Here is a 20,050-nt window from a genome sequence, read left to right as displayed (position 1 = left end):
GTCTCAACTTGGAAAACCCTAGGGCGGGGACCCCACACATCTACCCCTATAGCTTTCTCCGTGCGAGGGTTTACCAGTGGACTTTTTTATTTATTTTGCTTTGTTTAGGACATATGTACATGAAAACCATAGGTTGGGCATACTTTACCATAAAATAGGCTTCGTTCGAGCCATGGCGGGGGTTTCCACATACAGATCCTGGATTTTACCAACTGGTAGCCCATTATGCGGAAATCGTCAACGCCGGGTACATCCAAGGTTAGCCAAACCTTACATCACACTTGTACATGTATGTTAGGGGCAGAAGCAAGTTTTCCAACAATTCTGACGCTCCGGTGATCTGTTTCTTGGGAAACCCTAGGGCGGGACCCCTAGGGTTAGGGTTTTACCAAGTGATCTGTTAGGGTTATAGTTAGGGTTAGCAATGTATGTGGAAACCCTAGGGTTAGGGTTAGAGTTAGGGTTAGGGTTAGGGTTAGAGTTAGCAATGTATGTGGAAACCCTAGGGTTAGGGTTAGAGTTAGGGTTAGGGTTAGGGTTAGAGTTAGCAATGTATGTGGAAACCCTAGGGTTAGGGTTAGGGCTAGAGTTAGGGTTACGGTTAGGGTTAGAGTTAGGGTTACAGTTAGGGTTAGGGTTCGGGAAACCGTAGGGCGGGGACCCCGCGGATCTACCCATATGTACATCGATAGCAAATGTTGGGCCTAGTGGCTCCGGTTGACCCGTCTGTGAAGAGCGTCACCCATGGGACCTACATATGGCATCTACGAATTCTTAAAAAATAGAACCATTTTTTACATAATTCATACTAGTAAATAAATAATAGAAACATATTATAAAGTAATATGAGAGAGGGAAAAAAAAACCTATATGCCGAGGGTGGCCGTCGGCATAGGGTGCCCAGGCCCTATGCCGAGGGTGGCCGTCGGCGTCTGACTGACGCCGTGAGCGGGCGACGACGGCGCGGGCTGGGCCAGAGGCGATGCCGGTGCTACGCCGAGGGCCAAGGTGACGCCGACGGCTGCCCTCGGCGTAGCCTCCTCTACGCCGACGGTATTTGTACGCCGACGGTCGGGTTCGTGAGCTGCCCCGGCGAGGCCGTACGCCGACGGCCCCGATAAAAAGCCGTCGGCGTACAGTTTGGCCGTCGGCGTCTTCTCCCATTCCTGTAGTGTCCACCACATAGCGGTTCGGTCTACTCGGAGAGATGAGAGACATGATAAACCTAGAACCCTCTCCACTTTCTCGTCTCCTTCTTTCTCGCGGCCAAGTTGCTTCTTCTATGCCGGCTTCTCCATCCTGGCGTCAGCTCGCCTCCTTCGGAATTCTTTATCGTTGGCCCACTTTCTTTGCAGGCTAGGCGAAACCAACAACACCATAGACGACGACAACAACAATGGAGATGCTGCGGTGGTGACCTTACCGGCCGTGACTTATGTGCTTCTCGTCTCTTTCTTCGCATTAGTACTTGCTTCATGTGACTTATATGCTTAGTTTGGTGCCTGTGATTAATTCTGCTAGTGCATATGTGATGCTGATTTTAATAATTACACTCACTCGGCAATTCCGTAATAACACAACAAAGGAGTGGTATTGTACTATCGAGGAGCAGTAGTGTGAGCACGTTCTCTGAATATGCCTGTTTGGGACGACTAATGATGCTCTAAACCCTTGGTATCAACGGGTGAACAGGTGATTCACGGCTAATCATGCATGAAAACGGGTTCCAGAACACATGAATATGAACGCATGCCCCTCCAAGGTCAAAATGCCAGGTAAATCACCATTATGCACACATGTTTTCTCCTACATCTAACATGCATGTCGGCCTCACAGAGGTGTACTTTTCCCTTTTTCCCTAGACACTCCTTTTCAGACATTTGACAGGCAGCTGTGCGTGGGCGCAAAGAAAAAACGCTCTCATCACATCAAAAATAATAAAAGCACGCATCCGATTTAGATCCAGAGCGAATAAATCAGATCGGGCAGGTTGCGTGCCCGACGCCCCACGCGTTTTAACAGCCTAGCTCGCTCGCTGAAACAAAACCCTGATCCTGATATGACGTGACTGTGCAGTGCCACACCAGTGATGATCGAGGCGATGATCCTTTTCCTTTTAGTCGTCAGGGCCAAAGCTAGCTGGAGAATGGACAGCGAGAATATATTAAGATGATGTTTTGTACGAGCTTATCTTTCAGTCGTCAGCGTGCAGCTGGAATGCATCAGGAGCCGAGTGAAAGAAGATCATATGGTGGATGGGAGGAAGGAGGAGCGAAACTTCCTGCTAGCTATGGGCGAGATTGATAAGCTTCTTTTTGTAGGATTGTTCCCATGATTAGTCATTTTCTTGTCACTGCTGCATGGTCACCTGTACCATGAAGGAATCGTTGATCCAAGTCCCGTGTCCTGTTTCGAACGACGCGCTAGTGACGTTCTGGACACCTAATCGGAATAAGTTATGGCTCTTTGTTCAGCATAAACAATTTCAGTTCCTCAAAGGCTGAAACACCCACGTACTGCATCTTCGCACCATCCGTTCCAAGGTATTCTTGTCTCACTCGCCTCCGATATTTGTTTCATTTTACAAGACTCTGATGGTCGCTGCATACCACAAGTGTATACAGCAAACAACAAATGCAACGGAACAATTTACAGTTCTAGATTCTCTTTCAGAAACAATTCTAGCTTCTTCAGCAAACATTAAACCAGTATATACTCCAAATCAATAGATATCAACTCAGACATGGATATAAAGTCATCTAATTACATCCTGTAGCTCCGTATGTACGTTATACACAAATAAATCTACTTCAATCTTTAGCAGATCTTCCTTATTTCAGACAAGTTTATTCTGTCGTGGTTGAGACCGAGAGTACAGCTTGTAGGTTGGAGCATGATAGCTGTGGGTGTGTGACTTCCCTTGACTACATTTGATTTACAAGGGATGGGAATACACCAATTGTACACTTCATGTGCCTATTTTGAATCAGCCTTTGAAGGAGCTTAGCGCTCTTATAAGATGTTGGTAAACTTCGATGCCCCTCAGGAACACTTTATCCTCCAGAAACTGCAATGTTGAGATAAGACTCAGCTTGGCCATCATATAATGTACTACCTTCGTCTATAAAAGGACGTCTTAGATTTGTCAAGATTTAGATGGTGCCTACATACATCTAAATCTAGACAAATCTAAGACGGTCTTTTATGGACAGAGGGGGTAGAAGAAATACAATAGCAGGCAAAGATCAGCTACCTCGTTATGATCGTGAAGTAATATTGGAGTATTTGTCATTGGAGAAAATCCCAGTGCTGGAACACCCATCTGCCTCACGAATCGGGCATCCGTGGTTGAAGATAAGATCTCAGGCTTGGCTAGTTTTCCACCAGAAGAGATGATAGCCTGTTCAAACACAGACCACCATGGGTTTGATTCATTGGTTAATGTAACCAAGGGACGTCCTGCCACATCCCTCACTGGTCCTTTCATCATCAGCTGTACAATAAAGATGACAGAATTTAGGGAATCAAGTAAAACAAGAGGATTGCCGTTCAGAATTTGATTTATCGTCCATTATTATCCGCAAAACTATTAAACTAATTTCACCTGGTAAGTCAAGTTTTTGTGAGCAGGTGCCCATTCTTCTTTGATTCTTCTTATGATCTGTTCAATATCTTCGGTTGGAGGAAGCCGGAGGTCAAAACCCACCTCTGCTTCTGAAGGTTGCATATTCATCACAAAGCCCTGCATCAATTAGTCTTTAGAGACACAGAAGCCACATAAAAATGAAGAAATTGCATGACAAAATTTATTTTTGCCACTGGGTATACCAGAACTATATTTATTTATCTTAATGTACATAATAACATACTGAACTAATGAAATCAGTAGGTTGGCGTCCGTAGCAAGTTACAGAGCTTAGGAATTTAGACAAGTACATCAGGGCAAAAAGGACTAATATTTGTTCGGTGCTTGAGAAGGGTGAGAAGAGAAATGTGCCATTGGTTTAGTGCCTCATCAGTGATAGCAAACATAACTATTCTTCTCTTGTCTAACACTTCACCAAATGCTTACAATATTTCTTTCAGCCACTACTGATACTGTGAGCTCAACATTGGTACTAAATCCCAGTTCTCTGTGGTCCAATGGACTTTGAATCCAAAATGCAATGGATCTAATTGGACTGGGTAGACATGGATCTACATGGGAAAATGATCCAAAAGCGATGGACACACCTTGGACATCAGAATTGGATAGTCCAGGATCCAATTGACGTCTCGTGTATAATGTGCCGACTCGCGTGCTCTGCCACGGCCGACTAATGTCTGACATCCGTCGCTGCATGACGCGTAGTTGTTACAGCTAATCAGTGCATGGCAAGTTCGCCGATCAAACGAAAGGTGTGCCAGCCTCCAACCGGGACACATATGGGGTACAATATACAACTGTAAGCTTGGATCAGTGCAGACTTGCATGCGACCAGCTCACCCACTCACGTTCGGCAGTAGTATGAACTGAAGTCGTTCTACTTCAGAAACAGCAATAAGAAATGCGAACAACGAGAAAGTGCATGCCTAGGCTTTGCAAAGGGAACAACTTGCGTTCTATATTGATAGTAACTTGTAATTACAGTTGTTCCAGATGTAGTTGCATTATGCAGGTAAGTGCGCAGTTATAGAAATCAGTTCACCCCATCAATAACAGAAGTTTCAAACAAATGGAAGTTTATTGTAGACAAGAAACAAAAATGTCCAACGATAATAACCTCGTTCATCGAAGGAATAAAGCCGTGGCCATCCAGTTGCAAGGATGATTGGGGTACAATGAATTGTAAGATCGCTCTTTTCAATGGCAAGTGGTGCAGGCTCAGAATGTGCACGTTAGCATCCAATACTAACTCTACAAGAAGTGCTTCATACTAGTATATGTAAGGAGAGAGCTGCTGAACCAGCCCAAGAAGAATATGATGTACATTGAAGTCTAAAAAGAACAACACAATCGGTGTGAACATTGAAGAAGAAACTCGGCTAAAAGAACAAAGGCGGCTGAGAAAAGGTAAATGCACAATAAACTCTTCTTTGAGAAGTCTATCTGATGATGATATGCGAGGGTGCTATACAAAATAGACCCTACAAGCGTCCACGGCAGATAAATCGATAAAATACAATTTCAACTCTCCAAGAAAAGCTTGCAACATCCCAAGGAGAAGAGACCGCAACAGCTAATTATCTGAAATACATGGCAACACCACTAAAGTTCCATGGAATTTCATGATCAGCTTTCGCTAGTTGCTCTTTTCATGCTTAGGGTGCTGCAAGATTTTCGTTGCAGATTTGAAACTATTACCTGTTGTGAATGCATGCATAGGGCATGTTCTCACACAACGTTCGAATATAATCAAAGCATAAACTGTCCAAAGAAGAGTCATATCTACCTTTGCCTTGTAATTTTGAAACCTATGTTCCTTCTGGGCCATTATCATCTTCAATGTCCACATTGATTGTAACAATATCTTAGGGAGTGCTTTCATCAACATTTATTATCCAGTTGGGTTGCTTTTAAGCTTTCTACAAGAATGCATTGGTCGGAAGTGTTGCGTTGTTTCTAACTTGTGCATATCATGAGTTTTATCTACCAGCTTGTCAATCATCACCACAGACTAGGTACTCACTATGTTAGAGAACGTCATGGGCCTGGGCCCGTTGGTCTTATGGTTTGCTTAGGGGTCAAATAAGCCTTGCTTGGGAGTCAAGTAAACCTCTCTATATATGGAGAGGAGATGTATCAATCTAATCAAGCAAGAATTAAGAAGGAAATCCCTTCCCTCTTGCCATCGGCCGTGGGCAAAGCCCCCGGCCGGCCCTCTCGCGCCTTCCCTCTAGCAGCACCATAACATTTGGTATCAGCTTTCCCGGGTTCGATCATGTCCAGCCCTCCACCGAGTTCTTCCCACCCGCCGCCGCGGCACTCCGACATCCCCGCCGTTCTCTCCCCGGCGGAGATCACCGCAGCCCTCCGCGATCTCACCACTGCTGTCGAGGAGATCTGCCTCTTCCTGGCCGATCCCTACGGAACGCCGCCGCTGGCGACGCTGGTGCTGTCGTCGCCGCCACCCGACGTCGGGCTGCTGCAGTCCCCGTTGCCACTGTCCACCATCTCCGGGCCGGGCCATACCTCGGCGCCGGGGGTCCCTCTTCTCCAGCAGTCGGCCGCCTTCTTCCCCACCGGGACGCTCTGACAACGGTTGCCGCCACCAACGCCACGGCCAAGCTGTTGTCCTCACCGACGCCTTTGTCCTGCCGTTCGGTGGGCAGGCTCAACAGCGGCGGCCGATTGCCGTCGCGACCAACACCGCAGCAGCGGCTGCTGCCGCCACCGACGCCGTCCCTGCCTTTCGGCGGTGTGGGAGCGACCTTGGCCCCAGGCTCTACATCGACACCGCCCGGGATGCCCTTCCACCAGGTTCGTTTCCCTCCGTCGCTGTCACCTCTTCCGGCTTGGATCGCTATCCGCCACATGTCGGCGGCGGTGAGGCTGCAGGCTGCTGCGCGCGGCCTCCTAGTACGTCGGCGTGTGCGGGAGATGCGTGATCTGCAGCTGCAGCTCCTCCAAGTTGCGCTTCGTTGCGCAACGGACCTCGATCTCGTCCGCTGCGTCGGGGATCTTGGGCGTGCGGTTTCCCCCACGGGCGGCGGACATGTTGTTTTTCCCGCGGGCAGCGACCTCAAAGTCTGCGCCATCGACAGTCATCCGTCGGGGAGAAGGCATGGTGTCACCGACAGGAGCGCACCACGTAGCACCACTGCATTCCGCCGCCGCCCGCCGCGCGGGCTCCTTTTGTCCCGCTGGTTTCCATGGGATCCAGGTGGCTGTACAGGTGCACGTCCGACGGGCGAATGGTGTCCACTTTATTTTCAGGGGTCAACAATAAAGCGTCCCAGTCTATTTCAGGTTGAGAGTAATAAAACAAGCCGAGATGTAAAAGGCTCGTTTTTAGGTGTTAGGGTTGTGTTGCGTCGAGTCATGGTTTGTTTCGGTTGCAGCTCGAGGACGAGCTGCATGTCCAGGTGGGGTGTAGTGTTAGAGAACGTCATGGGCCTGGGCCCGTTGGTCTTATGGTTTGCTTAGGGGTCAAATAAGCCTTGCTTGGGAGTCAAGTAAACCTCTCTATATATGGAGAGGAGATGTATCAATCTAATCAAGCAAGAATTAAGAAGGAAATCCCTTCCCTCTTGCCATCGGCCGTGGGCAAAGCCCCCGGCCGGCCCTCTCGCGCCTTCCCTCTAGCAGCACCATAACACACTAAGCCTGCCTCACATGCTATCAAATAGCATTCTTATGATTCATTGTTGCAGTGGATGGCCATGACCTACCTCATTTGATTCATGAAAATATTTCCGTATAGCCCTTTTGTTACTTATTTTGGAAAAAACTCCATTATCTTTTCAATTTCGTTGATAGGAAAAACCTATTTACTTAAGCACGTGTTGATCCGCGCATGCAACTACATTAAAAGCAATAGACTAATTAAAAACAAGTAATGTTATAGGCATTTTCGTCATCTGCTTCTAGCTCACCCCCTTCTCCTGCATATGTTAGTTTTTTTTTCGAAAAAGCCTGTATATGTAACTCTGTCCCAAAATCTTGAAATAGAATGACAACGGTTCACATACCACAAAAGCTTTCATAGCCTTGCTCATGAAGCGAATCTCAACTAATTCAGGAAGCAAAAATCAAAATCAATTTGGTAATGAAATGTTGGATACTGCACAGAATATTATAAAGATTGGGCTATACACAAAAAGATAGGGCTCCGAACAACCAAATCCGTTGTGATTATTTCTAATGATTCCTCACAAGTGGTATAATTTAGTTTTCTGTGTGATCTAGGTGAGCATATTGCAAAGAAGGATTTGATGTTTAAATGTAAGTGGGCTTAAGCCTTGCAGCTTGGACAAAGGTGACCAGTTAATTCGGCAATATGGATCAGGGCATGGTTTATCCAAGCAGTTGGGTGCTCCCAGGCCCTAGCCATAAATCTGGGTAAAAGTGCACTTGTTCAGTGCTGCACCCATTGTCTGCATTTCATGTGCATGCTGTTAGATGTATATATCTGTATATTATAGTTTCCCCATATGTTAGGGGGTTTCCTGCATATTTGCACCTGTACACGTACTATATATTGTGGCCTTTGGCCCCCTGGCAATACAACAAGCATATTGCCCTAACATGGTATCAGAGCCAAAATTGGTCTCTTTTTCTTCTAGTCCGTACGGCCTCTTTACTATATTTCGTATTGGTCCTCTTTTTCTTCTAGTCCGTATTGGCCTAACATGGCAATACAACAGCATCTCACAAACATTTCGTGGCCAAAATCACGCCTGATCAATAAAGAAAATTAATCTATTCTCTGCTGATATTCTCTCATTACTATATTTGTTGTACCCCTCCTCCCTCCCTTGAAACCATGCCGTCTAGGTCTAGCCTTCCCTCAGAGTTATCCCCATCGTGGAGAATTAACATTAGCATCCAAGCACTATTTTTGTAAAATATATGTTGTTTCACAATCGTCTCCGAAGGTATTGACTGACTGACTGATTGAGTCCATGATTTGATGGACTTCATTTCATTGTACACCTGTACTAGAACTCTTGAACAGATTAATTGGATTTTTCACATCATATAGAATATATGCATCACTGCTTGCATGTTAATATGCCACAAGTGGATAAAATATTCAGATAGTCATCTCGTCTGAAATTATATATGCTAACAATAGCAGCAAAAGAAAAGGTAACCCCAAGCAGAAAATACAAGTACTAAGTAAACGTATAATTAGTGTCAAGAATAATGTAAGATCTGCAATATAATTAACAGGTATAATTTAGAACAAGCTTATAAAGTTCATCGGTTATAAACATTAGGTTATAAACAAAAAGATAGGACTCCAAACACCCTAATCCATTGTGAATTTGTGAATATTTCTAATCATTCCTCGCAAGTGGTACAATTTATTTGTGTCGATCTAAGCGAGCATATTGCAAAGAAGGATTGGAAGTGTAAAAGTGGTCTTAACCTTGCAGCTTGGCCAAGGGTGACCAGTTAATTCGGCAATTTGGATCATGGTCTATGCAAGCAGTTGGGTGCTCCCAGGCCCCAGCCATAAAATCTGGGTAAAAGTGCACTTGTTCAGTGCTACACCCATTACCTGCAGTTCATGTGCATGCAACAGCACCTAACAAACATTCCATGAGCAGAATCATGGCTGATCGATAAAGAGAATTAATCTATTCTGTGCTAATCTTCTCTCATTACTATATTTGTTCTGCACCGCCTCCCTCCCTTGAAACCATGCCATATAGGTCTAGCCTTCCCCTTAGAGGTATCCCCATCGTATAAAGGTGAAGATTTGACATTAACATCCAAGCACTATTTTTTTCTAAAATATATGTTGTTTCACAATCGAAAGGTTTTAGACTTGGTAGAACTAAAACTGAGTACAAGATGTGCGGTTTTAGTACTAGTAGGCACGAGGAGGAGGTTAGGCTGGATGGGCAGGTGGTGCCTCAGAAGGACACCTTTCGATACTTGGGGTCAATACTTCACAAAGATGGGGATATTGATGAAGATGTGAACCACCGGATCAAAGCCAGATGGATGAAGTGGCGCCAAGCTTCTGGCATTCTTTGTTATCAGTGCCACAAAAGCTAAAAGGCAAGTTCTATAGGACGGCGGTTCGACCGGCAATGTTGTATGGCGCTGAGTGTTGGCCGACTAAAAGGCGGCATGTTCAACAGTTAGGTGTGGCGGAGATGCGCATGTTGAGATGGATGTGTGGCCTCACGAGGAAGGACCGAGTCCGGAATGATGATATACGAGATAGAGTTGGGGTAGCACCGATTGCAGAGAAGCTTATCCAACATCGTCTAAGATGGTTTGGGCATATTCAGGCCTCCAGAAGCTCCAGTGCATAGTGGACGGCTAAAGCGTGCTGATAATGTCAAGAGAGGACGGGGTAGACCACACTTGACATGGGAGGAGTCCGTAAAGACAGATCTGAAGGACTGGAATATCACCAAAGAACTAGCCATGGAAAGAGCCGCGTAGAAGCTTGCTATCCATGTGCCAGAACCATGAGTTGGTTACGAGATCTTATGGGTTTCACCTCTAGCCTACCCCAACTTGTTTGGGAATAAAGGCTTTGTTGTTGTTGTTGTATATGTTGTTTCACAATCATCTCCGAAGTTACTGACTGACTAACTGATTGAGTGCATGATTTGATGTCTTCATTGTATAGTTGTACTAGATCTCAGATTAGTTGGATTTATTACATCATATACTAGAATATATGCATCACTGCTTGCATGCTAATATACTACAAGTGGATACAAAATTCAGATAGTCCTTAAGTCCGAAATCATATATGCTAATGATAGCAGCAAAAGAAACATTAACCCCAAGCAGCAAATACAAGTATACTAAAGTAAATGTGTAATTTGTGTCAAGAAGTAATGTAAGATCTGCAATATAATTAACAATTAGTATAATTTAGAACAAGCTTATAAAAGCGCATCGGCATTCACTCTCTGAAAGAGCTGCTATAATTTGTGCTGATTATTCAGATGCTACTATAAACGATGTAGTCAGGCCATCTCAAATTGTAATCTGATCATTCTCTAACCTAAGGGAGCAAACATATGCACAATTGTAATTCGTGTCCGAAATTGAAGCGACTTTTGCAATATAATTTACAAGTATATAATCTAGACTAAGCCTATGAAGTTTTTCAGCTTGCACTATGACACTATCTAAGAGAGTTGTTCTCAGTTGTGCTGAATATTTAGATGCTATAATTGATGTTGTCAGACCATCTCAAATTATTACTAGCTGATTGCTCTCTAGTATTGCATCACTCTGCAGCACTGAATTAAATGGGTAACAAGCAGCAGTATGCTTACCGTGGGGCTCGGTGTGCCAGCATTCATGTACACAGGATTCACAGACACCACCTCTCCGGGACCGCTCTTCCCAGCCTTCACCTTCCCGAACTGCGCCTCCCTGAACCCAGCCACGGTCTCGATGACATCCATCAAATTCCCCACAGCGGCACCGTCGAACATCTTGGACCCATGCCCTGGAGCGCCCGTAGCCTTGACGATCAGCTTCCACACCAGCCTGTCCGCATAGAAAACCCTGTACTCGTCCGTCAGCGACGCCTGCCCCTCGTCGAGCATGAAGCCTACATCGAGGGCGCGGAACTCGTCCGACTGGACGAACTTCTCGTGGCCGTCTTCGCCGCCGATCTCCTCGTCGGGGACGAGCGAGACGTGGACGGTGCGGGTGGGGGCGAAGCCGGCGGCCCGGAGGCCGCGGATGGCCTCGAGGTACTGGATGGGGAGGCACTTGTCATCCTGCGCGCCGCGCGCGTAGACGCGGCCGGTGGCGGGGTCGTGGTGCGCGGCGTAGGGAGGGTGGATCCAGTGCTCGGGCTCCGCCGGGACGGAGTCGATGTGGGAGTTGAGGAGGATGGAAGGGAGGGACGGGTCGGTGCCCGGCCAGGTGAGGAGGAGGAGGGGCTTGGACTTGCAGGCGGTGAAGTGGAGCGTGGTGGTGCCGAGGCCGAGGGACGCGGCGTAGGGGAGGAGGAAGGCGGCGGCGCCGGCGTAGTCCGGGGTGGGGTGGGCGGTGCGGATGCGGAGGTAGTCCTGGAAGCGCCGGATTTGGGAGGACTCGAGCTCGGTGAGGGGGTGGGCTGGGGGCGGCGCCGCCGCGAGCAGAACGGCGACGAGGAGAAAGTGGTGGAGATGAAACATGGCTGCCGTGGTTGTGGTCACTGCCAGTTGTGACTGGCTACGGAGTGTTTGGACTGGTTGTTTCTCCGATGAATGCTGAGTTTTTTTTTTTTTTTTTGGATAGGCTGTGAAGCTGACAATCTGACATGCCACGCCCAGGACGCTGGGCCCAGCCCACTAAAGGTCCAAGTCAAGTTTCTCCACAGGAGAAGGCACGTATTTTGCAAGTTAAACATTTCATCTTAAATTAACCTCATATAAGAGTGAACTTTCATACGACAAGACAAGGATAAAAGTTTTACAGCATATATGTTACACATAGGCCCAATAATCCCAGGGGTAGCACATCTCTGAACAAGCTTCTATTGCACATAGTATTGGTTGCTTACTGTTGAGATCATCTATATCATGCAGCTGTTTTTTGTCCATCACATGAGTCATTCCAAATAAATATGACAAAAATGTCATTCTGCTAAGGTAGTTGACACGGCAGTACATGGTCAAACAAGTGGATTCAGATGAGCTTCTTCTTATGGAAGAAGCCTTGCAAATGCCATAACTGCAGAACGGAGACGACAACACACACGCCCAGTGACAAGATGCTGAACCAGGCAACCCTAGAATTCGTTTTCTCGCTCACTTCCCGCATCTCCGCCTCCCTGCATAAACAGATCACAAATTATGCAATGAATTGACCATTCCGACTAATAAGTTATACTCCCTCTGTTCCTAGATATAAGCCATATAGTTTCTGGCGCGGAAATTAAAGAGCGCACATTTAGGAAAAAATACACCATGTTTGGCTAGGTTTAACCGTAAGCAATTGACGTGAGCTCATAGAGTACTTTGCATAAGATAAGGAAAACTAATGAAATCCCTAAAAATATTGTCCATAAAAGCGGGGCAATCCACAATACACCTTATATTCTGGATTTTTTCTCTATGGCTTATATATAGGAATGGATGGAGTAATATAGATTATTAAATCTATTAGTTTGCTTGTCCATGTCCTAAATATCTCACGTGCAGGTAAAAGCATCTAAGAGTTCCAAACAGGGGTCCAATCTACATACCAAGACAAATGATGAGGCCAGCAGGTTCTGTTTCACAATACTTTACACAATGACTGTTTTTTTACATAACTGTTTGTTGAAAGCATATTTTTATACCTACATAACGTCCAACTGGAAACAATACAGACTACAGACTTTGCTACCTAGATAGAGTGAGTGCACCATAGCAGAACAACCACAATATGTTATCTGGCTATAAAACACACACAAAAAGTAGAATGACTAACTTACCTTGCTTTGAGATACAATAAGTTATGATGAATGGATTCAACTGCAACTTCAAGTTTCCTGAGCTCTAATTCTACACCCTGAAAACAGAAACTTCAGATTACAAATAATCTGGAACCCAACACAATGCACTACATTGAACTATAGCGGCAATTAGAATATGTTGTATTTAAGTAATCGATAGTCAGACCTCAATTTTCTCCTTCTTGGCAACAGAATCCCAGTCCTTTGCAGCAATCCCTATCTTCCAATCAAGATTTAGAGATACTCCTGCTCCTTTCTCCGCACTGTCTAGCCAGAAGCAAGCAAGGTAGTTCCCAGCTTCTGTAGTTGTGAACGCAAATTGGCCAGTTGTGGCATTTTCATTGTTATGTATGGTATTGCCATATGGTGAGGTAACCTAAACAAAACATGAACATGTGTGTTATAAAGGAGTAACTAAACAAGACAAAACATTATACCTTGAACAATCATCACTTCTAAGATATCTTTCACAAGACTGACAACCTATGGACATGATATGCTCGTTGTCACTAATTATATGTGTGAACATTAACCAAGAAAAAAAAACACATTTATACACACTCAACATGAAAAAACACCACTTTTCCTGCAGAATAAAGTTTCCATCGGCCATCGCTACAAAGAACAAACAGAAATGTTTCAAAAGGAACAAAGAGCACCAGAAAAGTGTGATACGTTATCAAAGTGTTGCTTGTAGAATCTACAGACATATGAACAACAGAGTTGCTGCCTTGTTGCTAATCCCATTCCTAGTTATTGGTACAGCTTTTCAGTTATGAGCTACAGTGCACATGTATCATCAAATCACCGGTTCCCTCGATAGCCCAAAACACATCATGAGTTGTAACTCCAAAGTTCTCCATATCTACAATAGGCTGACTGAGGAGTGGGATCGTATGTCATCTCCCCATGTTCACCCGTCTGCCCATATACAAACATGACTGCAGTTTACCACAATGGCCTACGAGTTCTCATCAGCCCATCAGTAACACCTACCATGTATACCAATCCAGTCCCTCATCTGTTGTATCTTGGTGTCCTTATCGCTAATCATCCTTTCTTAGTCTCAATACCTAAGAGCATGCTATTTTAAATACAGGTTAACAGGTGTCCACAGGAAAAGTGGAGTCCTGCGGCTGTAGGTCACGTTACTTAAGGGATTGCCAAAATGCATAGGTATTCTCAAATCACAGCATGTTGCCCCAATCTGAAGCAATGATCAAGTGGAACTTTGAGTCAAATCTCATCAAGTCCACCAAGTCTAGCTCAATGGATCTACCCTCATCTGTTTGCCCAGGAACGAAGCACAAGAGCACATGAACAGATCCATCACGAAAGTACCGGATTAACGCGCAGTGCCAACCTGACATACTTAATAAACCCAAAATTGGTGCATGTTGACTTCTCAGGAGGGAGATGTAAACTTAAACTAAGTGTGCTTGTTCTTCTATTCTTGCAATTTATTCTAAACGCCTCAACTTAATTCGTACAAATTGCCAGAGGCGCTGGCTCTGACTTGAACAGTCTAATTTACTAGCTATTCAACAAAGACGCACAAATAATCAATAAAAAAAATCAGAGCAACCCAGTAGTATCTCTGACCCCCAAATTTAGGTACACCTGAATCACAACAAGCACCAGTTCGCCGGTACAGATCAGGATCAAACCACTACAAGCAGAAAACGTGATGATTGGATCACGGGAGGGGGGGAGGGGATTGCGCCGCGCTTACCTTGACGGCGACGGTGGGGTGCGAGGTGGGGTGGGACTCGTACATGATGGCGTAGTCGGCGAGCACCACCACGTTGGGCTGGATCTCCTCGGAGACGCACTTGGTGCCCGTGGGCGGCAGGTCGAGCCACACCGCATCCGCGGCCAGCATCATCATCGCCGCCACGAGCACCGCTAGCACCAGCGAGGTCGCCGCCGCCGCCATCTGCGCCGATCTGGGCGTCCCTATACAGACTGTACCGTGCCGGGTCTCTCTCTGAGTCTCCGGTCAGGGGGAGTCGCGGGGAGCTTGGACTAGCGGTGGACAGGAGTAATGGCGTTGGCTCGAGGGAGGATCTGTTTGGAATTATGTACTTTTCGGTTGGGTGCATACGAAGAAATTCCCCTGCCACACGGCTTGGCTCTGACAAACGGTCTGGCGAGTCATTTTCTGGGCTTTTTTAGGGTTGTTGAGCGCAGCGGCAAACACTCGGCGCCAGCCGGGCCTAGTCCACTTAGCTATTTTTTTCCCTTTTTATTGCGTTTGTCTTTTTTTCTTTATGGGAAAGCTATTTGGCACTTTATTTATTATCCAACAAAGTTACATCACGTATTACAAAAGGAATAAAAAACTTTGGAGGCTCTCCATCCCAGATTACAACTGTTTTTGAGTTATAAGAACGCTTCGTCAGTTCATGTGCCACTTGATTTGCATCTCTAGGGCAGTGTTCAAACACAATAGAATTAAACTGATGTGCTTTCATAAGACATTCCGCAAGAATAGCGGCATATAGACCGCAAACTTCACTAAAATATTATTGGTTTGTCGGTTACTCCTCCAATCCATATTATTTGATGCTAAAATGGATGTATCTACAACTAAAATATATCTAGATATATCTATATTAGTGTTAACTAATATGAATTGGATGGAGTATTGGTTTTGCTTTTGCTGTCCAGTCATTTTTAAAACATTTTCTCACTTAACTTTTGAATTTTTGAAAAAAATTCAATGAAAAAACCGTAGATAGGAAAAACTGACCTGAAACTACTACAGCGAACATAAAAACCGACTTAATATCAGGAGATCAACCGGACACACGAATCCACGCGCCCTCTGCGCTAGACGCATCACCGGAGTGAGGATAGGGCAGGGAGGACCTTATTCGGAGTGTATGATGTAGCCGTCGCATCATCATCCTGAAGAAGATACCGAAAACAAACTAAATGAAAAAAAATTGAAACCTTTCCGCCGGCGAGATGCCACGGTCCGTTACGTCTCCAAAGCCTCAAGGCCACTGTAGGTTACCACCATAGTGGTATGCTGAACTTTTGATTCTCTTTTGGTAATGTTCACCATGCTTCCCTTAGTTTATGATGTGTTTTGAACTTACCATGCTTGTGATATCGTAGTTATTGGTACGTGGTGTATAGAGGGAGGCACCCAGGAGTCAATAATTCTTGGAGGATCTGCCAAAATCAAGTCAATGATTCTCGAACAATTGCTATAAAGGGTATGAAACTATAGAAGAGGCAGACGAAGAGTACCTCAAATTCTTTGTCGAGGAAGCAATGTATGTTCAAACTATAGATGTCGAAGCTATGGCCATGACTGATCAGACCAGGTAGACTAGGCTAAGAGATTTCATCATCGTCGTTCTGCCGATGGTGATCGTGAAGCACCTTTTCATTCTATCCCTCTCTGACCGTGTTGATTGTGTGTATGATCAGATATAATGGTAACCTCATCAAAGTTTGAACGTGGTAACCTTATGCAGGCTCGTATGGGCAACCAAACTGTTCGCACACGAACACGTCGCCGTGTACCCTCGACGCCGAGCGCGATGCGCGGCAGCATGCGCCGAGGGAGGCTCGCCGGAAGCGCGATACGCAAGACAGTCCAGCGAGCGCTTTTGTAGACCCGAAACCCCGCTCGCCCGGGAGGGACCCCGTCAGGGCTTGCAGCGGCTATGGGCTGCCCTAGGTCGGCCTGACCGCCCCTAGGACCTCGTGGATTCGCAGCCTCCAATCCTGAAGAACAACGAAAAACGAGAAGAACGATACAAGGGGAGAGAGATAAAAGTAGATGAACACGAAAAAGTAGTAGATTGATTTGTTTGATTGGTGTTGTTTCAATCGGCCTGCACCCCTCAAGTATATAAGGAGCGGCTGGACTTTCCGTGCAAGAAAGAGGGTTGGATTCACGTCCAAACCCTACTTTGGGTCTAACTCGGATGGTTTAGCCCGAACTTTTCATAACTGTTCGGTCAGAAACATATCTTCACCTTGCGAGACCTTTTTGAGGAAGTAAACGATCTCAAATCAAAATGTCGTAAACAACAAAGTTGTTCGTCTCGAAACAACGAAGAACTTTCATGTTGACCATTTTTCCATCCGAGTTCATATTGATCGCTAAATCGAGGTAGCAAGAAAAACGATCAATCCCGACGTTTTCGCATGTGCTCCAACTCCGCTCGCGCCCTACCTTAGAGGCCTCTATGGTCGGGCGCCCCACCTCCGGTAATTTGAGTTTCAGCAGTATTTTAGCTCCACAAATCGCATACTAACTCGGATCGTGATGACTCAAAAACCAAAGTTGCTTGTTTCGACGAGACGCACAACTTTCGTTTATATCACTTCTTCATTTGAGGTCATGTTAAATGAGCTCTAGTGGAAGCCTTCATATATCGATCCTCGAGATCACCTCTGACTGCTAGCATAATCGGCTATCAAGCCGGATCATGGCACAACTTGGAATGGTGGACATGGTGTCTCCTAAATGAGTAATATATCTATCACGCCGAACACCGAATTATGTTCTTGATTAGCCATCGGCCCAAAACGAGTATCAACACATGCCCCCCAGTTTTCTGGCAGAGCTTGCATGCCAGAAAATAACTTTCTCCACCTTTTGCCCAGGACGATGTCAACACTCCATAGGCCATTGGTTCTCAGGACGATAATTCTATATCGGCCATTTATGTTCAGGTTGGTTGCCACCTTGGTAGAACTTCTTCAAATAATCACCTTTGAGAACAACCACTTCATCTTGACAATTGATGGATGTCCCAAATACGTCATGTACATCTCCCATAGCGACTCTTGCTTGATCTTCATCCAAGCACTTCAAAAGAATACCGTCAACTATTCGGTGATAAAGCTCATCATCCATTAATGCATACTTAAAAGTCATCTGCCGAACAGCTACGTCCGTCCTCTTGCTAGGATCCTGCAAATATTCAACAATAGGTCTTTCCAATCTTCTTGTTCACCTGCACTAGATCCTTCATTAGTGACCGAATTAATGGGATTTAATTCGGTCTGACCTATGATATCGAGAGCAAACATCGGCTTATGAGATATATAAAAAACACCACGATTAACATGGTAGCCAGATGCTTGTTGTGCTAACTCATTTGCATTCCAAATGTCTTGCCTAGATATATGAGCAATGCTAAAGTAATCTAAGGTAGAAAATATATCTATAGATTTATCAAGATACATATTAAGTGATTCGTGAAAACATTGGCAAACCTTGGATTTTTGTTATACTACTACCAATGAATCACTAGAAGCCTCAATATGAGTATCACCTTGTCTCGTGTTTTAATAGGGCTAGGGACGATGTTAACACGCCACATAGTCCATGATTAGATAATTCTCTCAGGACGATAGGATAAGTATCGGCCATGTGTTGTTTGCTTCAAAGGCCTGTATAATTCGTCCACCAAAGTATGTATAGCCGAAATAAATAAAATAAAACAACTCTGATTATGAACACCAAACATTTCGGCCTCTCAGATTAGCAACAAAATTGCAACTAACCAAACTAATAACGTTTTGGTAATACCCTTTGATGATGTAAATAATTATAATGCATCCACGGATTAAAATAAGACCATGGAGGGTAACTGATCATACCCGAGGATATGCTACATGGCATAGGCATAAATGAATAATATGTATGATGTGCTGACCGAAACCTCTTAGTATATGATAGAAAATTCTTTCTTGATCGTTTGCTAGCCTCGGTCTTTTCTTCCTTCATCCTTATCGCTATTCTTGCAATAGGAACTTGCACATCCTCCTTACTTTGAGGTCATTCCTTAGGGACCCATGCCATGTTCTTTGTCTTCAGCTTTGCGGCACTAAGCTGTTTCAGCTTCCTCTCTTGCCAGCATGTTAAGCCGAGTGGGCATCCCGGCTGTGATTTAGTTTTGCACATTAGCGTTTCTTCCTTAGCCTCTGGCACTTTCAACTTTACTTGTTCAGATTTGGCACTTCGAGCTCCAGCATTTACTTGCTTCATATCTTTGTCTTCTGTAGCCAAGGTCAACTCGACCGGCTCTTTTTTATTTGAGATCGAATCTGAAACATCACACTTACAGTTATCTTTTTTCACTTGATAAACTTGCTTGACCGTCTCCTTCTTGTTCGTTGAGCTCCTAACCGATTCCTTTTTATTGAAACGGTCTTTGACATGTGATTGTTGTTCAGATTTTGACCTTCTTGGAGCTGCATAATTTGGGTTAGATGATCTATGGTAAGACTGATAACGTGCCCTTGGGTCATACATGTGATCCCATGATGGATATGGATAACAATCACCATAGGAAGGTATCCATGACATTGGCATTGGTGGCCTAAAGGGAGGATACGAAGCTACTGCATTGAACTTCTCCCATTGCCAATCCCGGTCTTTAGACTTTTGCCTTGGGGGTGATCTCGATGACTTTGCAATACTTGGCCGATAAAAACTCCTTGCTTCACTCTCCTTCTTATATTTCTCCAATAACTCTGCGAAAGTGACTTTAGTTTTCTTACCCTTATGCTTATCACGACCTTTGTCCTGTTTTGTTTTGCGTCCATCGATCTTTGAATTTTGTTGTTGCCCCCCCAGTGCTTGATATCCTTGGTGTAGCTTCAACAGAACACCCAGCTTCAAGAATGTCTTCAACATGCTCTTCAATAATTTCTTCACTTGAAAGCTTGATCCCATTATCTTCCGTGTGTACCTTCTCATCATCATATGAATCGGCTATAGGTAACCGATCCAATAACTTTTGATCATTCATACCAATCGAAATAGATTGGCTACATGTTTGTGTTTCAACAAATTGCAATCGTCCTTTATCTACAGCCGATTGTACTATTTTATGAAACATGGTGCAATTATAAGTACTATGCTCAAACGAATCATGCAACTTGCAATAGATTCGTCCTTG

General features: G+C 44.9%; 2 protein-coding genes and 1 pseudogene across 2 annotated transcripts; 1 reads left to right on the top strand and 2 right to left on the bottom strand.

The window, feature by feature from the left end:
* Positions 1 to 2,713: 2,713 nt before the first annotated feature.
* On the bottom strand, positions 2,714 to 11,862 carry LOC127317768 (uncharacterized). The gene is made up of 4 exons (XM_051348365.2): positions 10,957 to 11,862; positions 3,605 to 3,742; positions 3,254 to 3,493; positions 2,714 to 3,067 (listed from the first exon to the last, which is right to left on the bottom strand). The coding sequence occupies exons 1-4, from the start codon at positions 11,809 to 11,811 to the stop codon at positions 2,987 to 2,989; spliced, it is 1,314 nt and encodes a 437-aa protein (XP_051204325.1). The 5' UTR covers positions 11,812 to 11,862; the 3' UTR covers positions 2,714 to 2,986.
* On the top strand, positions 9,503 to 10,220 carry LOC139833063 (uncharacterized; annotated as a pseudogene).
* Positions 11,863 to 12,009: 147 nt separating the features above from the next.
* On the bottom strand, positions 12,010 to 15,190 carry LOC127317769 (transmembrane emp24 domain-containing protein p24delta3). Its single transcript, XM_051348366.2, has 4 exons — positions 14,848 to 15,190; positions 13,282 to 13,491; positions 13,095 to 13,171; positions 12,010 to 12,449 (listed from the first exon to the last, which is right to left on the bottom strand). The coding sequence occupies exons 1-4, from the start codon at positions 15,049 to 15,051 to the stop codon at positions 12,305 to 12,307; spliced, it is 636 nt and encodes a 211-aa protein (XP_051204326.1). The 5' UTR covers positions 15,052 to 15,190; the 3' UTR covers positions 12,010 to 12,304.
* Positions 15,191 to 20,050: the final 4,860 nt, after the last annotated feature.

This window comes from Lolium perenne, chromosome 7 (genome assembly GCF_019359855.2).
Source record: "Lolium perenne isolate Kyuss_39 chromosome 7, Kyuss_2.0, whole genome shotgun sequence".
NCBI classification, from domain to species: domain Eukaryota; kingdom Viridiplantae; phylum Streptophyta; class Magnoliopsida; order Poales; family Poaceae; genus Lolium; species Lolium perenne.
Note: the sequence above shows the minus strand (reverse complement) of the source record. Positions and strands in the feature narration are given on the sequence as shown.

Bases quoted from the DNA above. Each gene is read 5' to 3' on its own strand.
- LOC127317769 (XM_051348366.2), bottom strand. From the start codon at position 15,051: ATGGCGGCGGCGGCGACCTCGCTGGTGCTAGCGGTGCTCGTGGCGGCG. The intron at 13,492-14,847 runs GTAAGCGCGGCG...TGTTTTGTTTAG, and splicing joins ACCCCACCGTCGCCGTCAAG to GTTACCTCACCATATGGCAA. The intron at 13,172-13,281 runs GTCTGACTATCG...TTCTGTTTTCAG, and splicing joins CCAAGAAGGAGAAAATTGAG to GGTGTAGAATTAGAGCTCAG.
- LOC127317768 (XM_051348365.2), bottom strand. From the start codon at position 11,811: ATGTTTCATCTCCACCACTTTCTCCTCGTCGCCGTTCTGCTCGCGGCG. The intron at 3,743-10,956 runs GTAAGCATACTG...TAATTGATGCAG, and splicing joins CTGGCACACCGAGCCCCACG to GGCTTTGTGATGAATATGCA. The intron at 3,494-3,604 runs GTGAAATTAGTT...TTTATTGTACAG, and splicing joins ACAAAAACTTGACTTACCAG to CTGATGATGAAAGGACCAGT.